At 38.6% G+C, this 11,885-nt stretch overlaps 1 protein-coding gene across 2 annotated transcripts in view; it reads left to right on the forward strand.

Moving 5' to 3' along the window:
* Window positions 1–11,885, forward strand: part of Ophn1 (oligophrenin 1) — a 351,260-nt gene that overhangs the window by 275,578 nt on the left and 63,797 nt on the right. For both annotated transcript variants that reach the window (XM_005358630.3, XM_013350521.2), the window contains exons 17-18: window positions 2,363–2,421; window positions 3,155–3,260. In XM_005358630.3, coding sequence (XP_005358687.1) covers window positions 2,363–2,421; window positions 3,155–3,260 — 165 coding nt within the window. The remainder of the gene's footprint in view (window positions 1–2,362; window positions 2,422–3,154; window positions 3,261–11,885) is intronic.

Genomic DNA, 11,885 nt, shown 5'->3' on the forward strand with positions numbered 1-11,885 from the left:
ATTTCCTTATGTGTCTTTCAGTCATTTTAGATTCCTCTGAGACATGCCTTTTCTGTCTTATAAAGAAAGGAAATGCTATTGGAGGGCTTATCCTGTGATAGTCACTGTACTAGCTGCTAATATTAACACCTTCATTGATTATTTGTTTATCCCTACTCCTGTGTACCACAGGAAGGGCAATACTCCTTTTTACAGATGGGGAAACTCAGGTTCTTGCTTCCCCAACAAAGTATGTATGTGGTCATAGGTGATATCTTTTGAACTTAAATCTCTGACTTAAAAAGCTACTTTTCCTGGGGTGTCGTTTCCCCCCTAATACCTGTTTTCAGGAGCCATGACCGACTTTGGGATGTGGGGATAGTTTAATAACAAGAGAGTAGTCTTATATGAATAATTTCCAACTTAGATGAGTAAGTGATGTACTGTCCCTATCCTCTTTAAAGCAATATCTTCACAGATGTGTTTCAAGGGCTTTCTTCAATTGAAAGCCTTTCTAGCTTAAACCTAATCAGCAGAAGGGAAGGCCAAGTCTAAAACTATTAGTGGCCGACACATGTAGCAAGAGGTGATCATTAGTGAAGCTGTCATATTGTGCTAGGCTGTCATCACTATTGATTTATTTCAATTTCATTTTTAGGAAAGAGGATTTGTTTTGACTTGTAGCTTAATAGAGTGTCCAGTCCATCCTGGAAGGGAAGTGATGGCAGTGATGCACACGAGGTCACATTGCATTTGCAGTCAAGATGCAAAGTTTTGCTTTTAGTTTATGTAAAGTTTCATAGCACTGGCATAAGTGGCAAGAAACGAGCTCAGAAGGAGTTTGTGGATGGAATCCTTTTGCTGGTTGGGATCATGAGGGAGAAAGGAATCTGGTGTGGGCAATCAGACAGAATAGGGATCAACTGATAATGAAGTGAATGTGCACAACCACGGGGCCGTTTGGATTTGCCACGGGAAAATAATGTTTAGTAAGAAATTAGATGTCAGGCCCTTCTTGTGCCTTTCAGTGGCAGAAGTGGAAATCACAATGCTGTGCTTGTACTTAAAACCACAAGAACAGATGCCCCTCTGCTCCAGGAAAGATACAGACTTTTGGGAAACAGCAGTGCAATGTTTTATAGCACTCTCTTTTGTCCAATAGTAGCTGCCACTGAAGTAGAATCAAATCAATGGCCAAAATATGGAAATGAGTGTATTTCCAATAAAAACATTCATTTCCCATCTCTCTTGAAGATGGAAATATCTGACTCCCTTGAGCCCACATGCTTCTTTGTGTAAGTAAATATGTCTGCCATTGAGAAAATAAAGGCAATGTCATGTAAGTGCAGATTAAATACCAGACAAGGGCAGTATGAAAATCTCCTAGCCTCTGTAGATACTTGAGTTTTTCAACCCTCTAGTGTTGTAAAAACAGAAAAGGGGCCATGATAAATTCCCAGAGAAGATAAATTATAAAAGGTCAAAGTGGTGAGAAGAAACACCAAAATCAAGTGATTCAACAGAACCCAAGAGGTAAGTCTCAAGGAGGCTTGTTAACAACCCCAAAATGATGCAAAGGTAAAAAATGACAGTTGTCTTTTTGTGCAGCATTGAGGCAGTCACTGGTGGTACTGGTCAGAACAGCTTCATTGGAGCAGTTGGGCTGAGTCAGGTCATAATGGATTAGCGAGTGAACCAGGGGGTTCCGGGACTAAGAAGTAGACATGTTATGTCCATTGCTTTGTATAGAAACCTGGCTGCAAATGTGTACAACAGCTCATCAAATGATCTTGTCTATGTTCCTGCCTCTATGGTTAGTGCTTGCCCAAGTTTTAGTGCCATCCCAGACAGAACTCATCTCTTTGTTTCAATCCTGCTCTACTTCATAGGACCAGCGGAAGGGTCAAATAGAACAGATACTAAAACGCTTTGGAAATAATTCTTCAGATCCGCCAATTTATAAGCACATTGTCATATTTCGAGTAGGTCTATTTTAGAATTGGCAGGATTGGTTTTTATTTCCTTTCACTTTGGGGAGCTAATTGGAGACCTTGCTGGAAGCTGCAGTTTATATTTTGGCAGATCTTCTTTTAAATAGGAGGAAGAGACCAGATTAGCCGTCCTCGTCAATTTAGACCATGAAACCCAATGGACAAGTTCAACAGAACCGCTACATACAGGCTGCCCATGCATGCTTCAGCATTGTCAGGGCATACATTTCATTCATTTCAATTTCATTCTTTCAGACATAGATCCCAGTGGTAAACTTCTGTGAGATGGGTGTAATCAGGCTAAGGTATGGGTCCTTAGTACTTGTAGAACTGAGAGTCCAAGGTCTGGTTACTCCTTCCTCCAAAAGAGTGATCCCCTTCATTCGTTTCAGGAATCTTTCCGAACCTGTCATGACTTATAAGCTTCACAAAGAGCTCGTCTCTGCTGCCAGTAAGTATGTGCACTGCTCGTTCAATTGGTTGCTCTGGTTTCCTAGTAAGCTTATGATAAAAAGCCTGAAGACTGCTTTGGGGGACAATTCCCAAAATAAACTGATGTTGCCCACTGCCAAATGAGAGTAGTTTTGGTTGCTAACTTTTTGAGATAAATAATTTTGATAGCCAGTGTTAGTTGCATGGTTTCAAGTAATTGACTAAAGGGAGGTACGTGGTATGTACTTCCGGGCTCGTTCAGTGATTGACTTAGGAAAGCAGCACCCATAGTGCTTCACATATAGTAGGTGGGGAAAAGGTTTCCAACTGGAGGCTTTGCTTGGGGCTTTAGACACAGCCTGCTGTGCCTGGGATTCTGCCTGCCTCTGAACCTGAGTCCACCAGCTTCCACTCCCCACTTTCTAATTTCTTCATCCTTCTAGGCCCACATTTTGTTTCTTTTGCTTTCTAATCTCCCCTTGCCATTGCTGACTTTGTTTTTTATTTTTTCTCATTTATTCAGTGTGTCTGTGCCTATTTGCCCGTTTTCTTTCTTCATCTTTTTTATTGTCTTCCTCCCCTTTCTTCTCTCTCCTCCCCTCTTCCTTTCTCCCTCTCCCTGTGCTCAGGTGTGTGTGTGTGCGCGCGTGCATACATATGAACACATACACGTACATATGTGCGCGCTTGTTAGAGTTTAATTAATCCAGTCACCTAGAAGCCAAACCATCTCTCTTTGTTCTCTCTGTCAGAATCTGACAACCTGGATTACCGTCTGGGGGCTATTCACTCCCTAGTATATAAGCTACCAGAAAAGAACCGGGAGATGCTGGAACTTCTAATCAGACACTTGGTAAAGTAAGTAACTACTGGGGTTTCAAAAAGAGTTTCTGTTGTTAGTCTGGAACACATGGGAGGACTGAAGAAAAACTGATTCCTAACTCATTGAACCCCATCCCCCACCTTTTTTCTTCTGCCATCTGAACATTCTCTGAGGAAGGTCAGTTTTGCATTCACCCGTGTACGTATCCTGGAGTCCACAGACCTCTACTCTGTTGTAGTTGAAAGGAGTGTGCTGTGCATCAGGACCAGACATGTACTTTACTGTCAGACGAGCCTAGTGCTACCACTTAGCTGTCTTAGTGAGCCTCTCTGAGCCTCTTGATGTTCATCTCTATGAACATATGAAGTAGGAGTGTCATGGATTTTGATGAACATAGGAAAGCCTTGCCATAGAGTGAGCTCTTAAGAAGTGCAATTTTTTTTACGTGTGTGTCTGTAATCCTAGCATTTGGGAGGATAGTGTAGAAAGACTGTCAGCTAGAGGCCAGACTAGCCAATTATGTAGTGACACCCTGCCAATGGAAAGAAAGAATAAAAGAAAGGAAGTAAGGAATGAGAAGGGGGGAAGGAAGAGAGCCATGGATTGGAGGAGGGATCAAGAGAGGGAAGAGGGATGAAGAGAGGGAGGAGGGGAGTTGGGGCAAAAGAGAAATGAATAAAATAAAAGATATTAGGATGTGGTCAAGCTCCTGGCCTGCTGTGGAGATGGCAGGAGACTTACTTAGAAGGGGCACACATGCTCCGTGACGATGCATCATAAAAAAGATTCAGTTTTGTGAATGAAGATGGATGCTCTTGAATCAAAACAAAGATAGACGGCATGCAGTTGAGAAGTTAGCAAACTTTGAGCGCTTATTTCAGTTCTGTTGCCAGCTCATTTGATTGCTGTGCCCCTCTCTAGGCCCCTCCTGGTATTTTAAGCAGCAATGTGTAAAACAGCATAAAATTACAATATATCCTAAGCATATATTTAGCAAATATGCCTCTCTATACACTCTCAAAATTCATCATGCTATATTGAACCTCATATGGAAAGAATCTAAACACCTAATCTCCAGGCCTTTAGTGATAGTGAAATCTCAGGCTAAGGACCCTCTTGGCTGCCCCTGTGAGATATATATTGAACACTCTGTGTATCTGGACCTCGTGTGTTCCTGTGATGTGAGGTATCTCCTGAAATCTCATCCAGCTTGTACCTTCTAAGATTGTTTTTGCACTTCTACTGCAAGTGGATATTAAAGATGCTGATATAGATAATAAGCGTGGATAGCAAAATGATAGATTTTGGTTTATTGCTGATGTCTGCAGCTCAGGCTGATAAAGAGTATTAAGAGACATGTTCTCTCCAAAATGTACTTTGATGTAATCTTAGCAAACATACAAAAATCAACGAAGAAATTATTTGTGCATTAATTTGATGTTGCTGTAGGAAAGTAACTTTGAGTTCCATTTCTAGCTTTAGCTCTAGTTTGTTGTGTGACCTAAAGAAAGTCTTTCCACTCCTTGGCCCTCAGTTATTAATGTAGAGCTTGTTCATTGATAGCTGGAAGGAACCGAATCAGCTATTTTTCAAGGCATTCTTTTAGCTGTGACTTTCTGAAAATCTAATATGTGACAAGATCCCTATAACTCATCATAACGTTCCCGCTGATAGTGAGTGATGGGGCATCGGCCTCCATCTTCCCATCTAACTGGTTTACCTGCACATTCCTGCTCCTCAAGATCTTTGAAACAAAAGTGATACATATAGATATATCACAGAGCTAGACAGCTTTAAATGTGTGGAAATGTAACACTTAATCTCCCCGTAGTAATGAAATGCAGATCAAACGTCTGCTGAGCTACCATTCATTGACAAATTTCAACTTACATCCTCTGTCAATGAGACTATGGGAAACAGGCCTTCTGAGTAGTTGCAGTGTTAGTTTAGTATGCTTCTAGAGGAGGGGCATTCAGAAGCACTTAACACACGTGCATATTAATTTTCACTTCAGTCTACCAGGCACACTGTTTGGCATCTACTCTAAATATACATCTCCACAAATGCAAGGCAATGTTGGTCAGTGCAGCATAATTTTAACAACAAAAATGGGATAGTACATGCCCAACAAAAAGGGCTTGTTGGGTGAATAAGGGTATATCCCACATGTAGTAATGTGTACTCATGAAAAAAGAATAAGGACATTGTCTATGCAGGTTTCCCCCCACGTGATGCATTATACATGTTAGGTTATAAAACAAGCAACAGCAACAACAAAAAAAAACCTAAAATATAAATCAAGGGGTGTAATATTTTAGAGCATTTTCCTAATAGAAGAGAAAAATTTTAAATATTAGAAATCGCACGCATGTTAAGGTCAAATGAAACACAATGGGATTTTAAAAAATATGTAATGATTCCAAAAGTTAAATACAGGCTTCTGCAAGACCTGGGAATTCTATTTCCTCACTGTATACCCGAGATAAATCAAAACAGATGTCCTTACAAAACCTTATGTACAGATATTTATAACAGTATTATCCATAATTATTTAATAGTGTTAGTAAACCTAGCACCTGTCACTATATAAATTGATAGACAAAATATTGCATAGTATTTAACAGTTTCTGATACTAGGTGTGGTGCTTTTTATGAAATAATGATAGCTTCTTGCATTAGACATTGGTAGTAGTTATATCACCCTACGAATATACTAAAAGCTGTTGAATAATACTCTTGTAAATGGGGAACTTAATGGCATTTAAACCTCAGCAAAGTTATGAAGTTATGAAAATGGTATTAGTGTCATGGAGGGGATAGGGACAAGAATTAGATTTCTCTGAGTCACCTTCTGATGTAGATTTTACTTCCAATCAGTGCTAATTTGTACAAATCCAAAAATAAAATAAAAATAAGCAAATCTCAAGAACCCTAAAACAGAACAGCCCAAAAGCAGGTGCATGATTGTCAACTTGGTGATAGGAGCATGTAGAGAAAGGAGCTATTTCAACTAAGTTGTCAGTCCTTGCCTGTCACTCATCCTTATGCAATGGCCCTGGAAAGCAAGAAAGAGCTACAGATAAATTTTAGGCGTCATTCGGTTGTTTTATTAGTAGTCGTATAAGTATGATATAAAATATATAAACATTTTACAAGGAAAACAAATATCTATGTGCATGAATATTTGTATGTGTTTATACACTAAGAAATAAGAGAATTGGATATGAAGGTAGAAATGAAGAACGGAGTTTTGCAATATTAAAGGTAAAGGGGAAATGTTATAGAATATTATTATAAGATATGTGTAGCTTTTGTTTATGCTGCATTTGTTTAACTCCATGAAGCTGTGTTATTGTGCCTGTCTAAAACTCCTGATGGCCTAATAAAGAGCTGAATGACCAATAGCAAGGCAGGAGAAAGCATAAGCGGGGCTGGAAGACAGAGAGAATAAATAGGAGAAATCTAGAAGAGACGAAGAGCTAGAGAGAACAAGGAGAGGAGGACATCAGGGGCCAGCCACCCAGCCACTGAGTAAGAAGGAAAGTAAGATATACGGAAATAACAAAAGGAAAAAAAAAACCCAGAGACAAAAGCTAGAAGGGATAATTTAAGTTAAGAAAAACTGGCAAGAGACAAGCAATGCTAAGGTTGGGCACTTATAAGTAATAATAAGCCTCCATGAGTGTAATTTAGTTGGAAGCTGGGTGCTTGCCCCCCGCCCCAAAGAGTAAAGAGTCCAAAGAATAAAAACAACAACAACAACAAAGGGGGTGTCTATGAATTCACTATACCAAATAAAACAAAAACTTTTTTTTCCATCCTTGAAATGGTTCTCTCCCTCCCCCTTCAAATGTGAGTATACCTAGTGCCCAGTTCTTTGTATCTAAATTCTATTCCCTTTTCAAAAGGACCAGAGCAGCTTAGAAAAGCGGCCTTTCCAGATCTGGGGTTTGGAAAGACAAGGTGAGCCGTGGGTAAATTATACCATAAAGAGAGGGATTTGCTTGAATAGGATAACACCAATGACGTTTGGGAAGCCCGCACAGGAATACTTGCTAAGAGCACATTGATGAAGCAGAGATTCATGGAGGAGGTGGTAAAGACAGAACAGCTATTATAGAAGAACAGCAGCCAATGAATGTGGGAGTGATAGCCAAGTCATTAGCACTGCATTGGTTTTGAGCACTGATTAAATGATCAAATTGAGAGACAAGATATTCTTATCATTTTAATGTATTGCTTCAGGCTACTAATTATAAATGGACACTGTGGATCTTCACAATGAGGCTCTGTGACAGATGCTGCCTTAAATCATTGGTCAATGTTAGCATCACCAATAATGACACAAGTTGACCCTCTATGTCTCCTAATTTGATAAAGTGTGAAGTATAAAGCATGAAACTATGAAATGTTTAATGTGAATCAAACTAAGAGACGAAAGGCTCTAAATACAGAGAATGCTTGACAATCTATGAGATTATTGGCTTGGATTTATTTTTTCCAAGTCAGTATCGTGGGAAAAGAGGTAGGGATCCTAAAAGGCAAATGCAGTGCATGAATTTTGATTTTACCGACATGTTAAAAACTCAGTTTAAAAGACTTGTTTTCTCTTGACACTTGAGAGAATTTGATTATGGCATAGATATTAGGTGGTGTGGAATTGCAAATTTTCTTCTCCATGAAAATCTTGTTATAGTCTAGTAGGAAATTTTGCTTTGTCTTTCAGTATGAATGCTGGTAGTTTAGGGATTAATCAATTTATTTCTGGAGACATCGGAAAACATACACAGAGAAAGCAAGTGCGGCAAAGTACTGATGACTGAAGCTTCCTGTAGGCTGGCCAGATGTCCACAGTTCTTGTCTTAGTCTTTTATCACTGTGACAAAATACCAGAATAAAGTGACCTGAAGGTAGGGCATATTTATTTCGACCCATCACTTCATCAGGGTAGAGTGAGTGGGGCATGTCCATGACAAGACACAACACCTTATATCACAGTGGCAAGGCTTAGTGAGGAGGGGGAGAAGGGTAAAAGAGAGAGATGGAGAGAATGTGAATATGAGAAATTTAGTGGGCTTTGTCCATTTTTCCCTTTTGCTCGACATGTGCCACAAGGTTATGGGATGTTGTTGACATCTTTTAGGGCATGTCTCCCACCGTAGTTAACATTCTATGGAAATGGCCTGACAGAAGCCCTCAGAGGTGATGTGGCTTCCATAGTGTATATAATGATTATATCTGTGCCTTTGTAATATATTCCTGCTTCTTGCTATTTTCTAGGTTAATAATAGGCAAAAATAAATAGACCTCTGGGGTTCTCAGTTATCCAGTTCTTTTTTTGTCTGGAGTTTCCATTAGTCACAGATAGGAGATCACTAATAGTCTCCTCTCCAGCAGTCTCACCCTTGGTGGAGTTCTACAATGGAAGCTAATGTCATGGCTAATTCTACCATTCGTACATGTGTTTATCAATATGCAAACACAAAGGGAGTTGTCCAGCTTGTTCTATAATCCCAATGAAGTCCCATTTCTCTGTGCTTTCAGATGCGTTGACAGCATCTTTTGTGAAAGTTTTACTTGAGGCAAATGAGAAAATGCAGTAGTATAATTGGAGTCCGGCAATAAAATTCTATGATCTAATGGGGGAGATGTAAGACTCTTTCACCCTCTTGCATCTGTGCTGCTATTTGAAAGGATTAGGGTTATGAGGTTTACTGGATTCTTATTTTTGTAATGCTTACATCTTTTCAGAAGCAGTACTTCGCAGTGTAGAAATTAGAAAGTACAGAAAACAAAGCAAAAATTACCTTTCTTTGTTCTAGCGCTCTGTAGTCATTACTGATAATATAACACATACTATTCTAAATCTTTTGTGAAAGTGTGTTTATATAGAAACATATTTGTGTTTGTCAATAAGATGAGGTTACGGTGTTGAGCTTCCCTCCCCACTTTTTGGAGGCAGCCTCAGGTAGTCTATGCAGACATGGATGTCATTTGGGAAGGTTAGGGACTCCTGGTCCTCTTCTGTCACTCGAGTTCCGGGATTACAGGTCTGCACAACCATGCCTGACATCTTCTACTTACCTTGTTCTGTAGTTTCTGCCTTTCCAGACTCTTTTATTATTTTCCTAGTTGACATTAAAACTGCTCTTTAAAGGTGTTTGTCTAACTAACCAGTATATTACCACACATTCTACCTCTCTCTTACATCCTTTTCATCTCCTTAGCTTACCACGCCCCCAACTATTATGACACTGTTTTATTGATGAGACCACAACATTGTCCTGCACATTGTTATTTCTTAGTCTGTTTGTAACAGACAAGTTCATTCTATACTGCAGGTTGGCCTCATACTAATGATACCTGTGCTTTAACATCCTCAGTGTTGGAATTACAGGTGCTTGGTTCCTTCTTCCTAGTTATACTTATTTTCTTCATTGTCTTATTTCTAGCCTGTCCCTTTATTCTTGCATATAACAGGTTGCCTTTAAAGGCTGAATGGATCCAATTAACCGATCTGCAGCTCCAGCAAATAGTCAAGGATTGTTTGGTAACTTATGTTTCATCACATCTGGAGAGTCGTAGTATTGGTTTATTCACTCGTTGATGGTCACATTATCCAGTGCTATTGTTTCCTTTCTGTTCCTAAGAAGGCTGTGTGACTGTATGGTGTTCACAGTTAGTATCTGTATTTCCTACACATCTACCTCATGATAAATCATGTTTACCACCTGTCATGCTGACTGGTGTTAGTGTTTTCAAAATTTTATTGTAGCTCTTTGTCTTTGTTAGTCTTTTAAATACAACTAGTTACTCTTAGAGTATAAATGTACAGAATCATGATTATAATAATACAATCATCAAGGTATGAGGGTACACATGCAAGTAAAAAATATAAATAAACATTTTGTCATTGGTTCTGAGGGCACTTTTCTTTTTCAAGTTGTTATCTGCATTCTGGAAGCATCTTAGAACCAACAGTTTATTAAAATTGCTATTGTTAGATAGCCTTGATGTAATTATCACATTCTATGTATCAACTTGCTAATATCTGCTCTCTTAGCTTACTGTCACTATTGCTGTTAACTTATATCCAGTTTTCAGTTTATTTTTGTTCTTTAAGTTTCTTAAAACATTATGCAATGATTTGACAATAAAATTGTTTTTCTTTTTTACATTCATGATTTGGCTTTAATTGGTGGCATTGAAATATTCTAGGCCATTGTACTATGTTGGAATATATACCGTAGGTTACAGAGAGTGTGCTACTGATGGAGAAAGCCAAAGCTGTCTACCCTTGAAAGAGAACACCATTTTGGGGGAAGGGACTGGTCATTTTTGGCACTCACTCTCTCTGTTACTGCTTTTCCTTTTGAATAAATTTGTATTATGGAAGATGTCTTCTAGTGTGTATATACAAAAATTAAATGAAGGAAACATCACCATATGAATCATCCAGATTCAGCTCTCGAGGTCACACTTTATCTGTAGTCTTAGTTTCCATCTGCCTGGTGTATGTTTTTTTGTTTTGGTGTATGATTTTTTAAATAAAGTCATGACACTATATTTGTTTCACTCATCAAAATCTCAGCTTCAAATTTATCTTGAGAAGATGAGAACTCTTTGTAAGCACATACCTAGTAATATTATTGTAGCCGAAAGGAAATTAATAGTAATATGAAATATTATATTTTCAAATTTATACTGTTCACAAGTATATTGTTTCTGTCTTTAAATGAGGATCCAATTTGAATGTACATAGCAATCTAGTGACATGAGTTTCAAGTATCTAATTTCTAGCAGAGTTTGACTTGAAAGTACATATGGGAGGCTTTCAGCCTGTATCACACACATCTACACAGTTGTATAATTACAGCTTGAAAGTAGGCATAAATACTATTTAAATGAGTTGAAAAGCTGTGTTCAAGTAAAGCTTTATTTATAAAAAAAAGCACATGATAGTGAGATTTGGTTTAACTGCTTGATCTATAGCACTGTTTTCTAAATTTATTGTATATCAGAATCACCTGTAACATCATAAAACACACAGTGTGGCCTAGACTTGATGTAGTGCGCAAGAGAGACTATTTTATTTTACCGTGTATTCAATATATAGGTTTTCTGTACACCATTCCTTTTTCTTGTGATATGTTAAAGAAAAAAGTTACTTGTCCTTTAAAGTTTTCTGTAGTTGAAAGTTGAGTATAGAAGCTTGCTTTGCTCAGATTCCAGTTTGTGTGGATGTGTGTTTGCGTGTGGGTTTCGAGTGGGATAATATACATAATTGATGGTCCAGGAGTCGTGTAGTGTGTGGCTCTCTCTTTTTCACTGTTTTCAAGAGCAGGGTTTTCTTAGATTCATTTCCTGGCAGGCTGAAATACACTTTCGATCACCTAATAACTTTTTCACCTTACACATGACAGAATGGATTCTTAGGGATGGAAAAGATAGGCACAAAGCCACACAGTACATTAGTAACAGAACCAGGAATATGATTGGAAGTGGCCTCATTTAAAAGTCAAAGTACATCGAGTTCTTAGAGTCACTGAACCCTAAAACTGGCTGATACTGACAAGTTCACATAAATAGCCTCCAATTCTTCTGCCAGCTATCTTTGTAAACCAGAGGTCTCACTCAACTGAATAGCCTGCAGATAAAAT

Source organism: Microtus ochrogaster, chromosome X (assembly GCF_000317375.1).
Source record: "Microtus ochrogaster isolate Prairie Vole_2 chromosome X, MicOch1.0, whole genome shotgun sequence".
In the NCBI taxonomy this organism is placed as follows: domain Eukaryota; kingdom Metazoa; phylum Chordata; class Mammalia; order Rodentia; family Cricetidae; genus Microtus; species Microtus ochrogaster.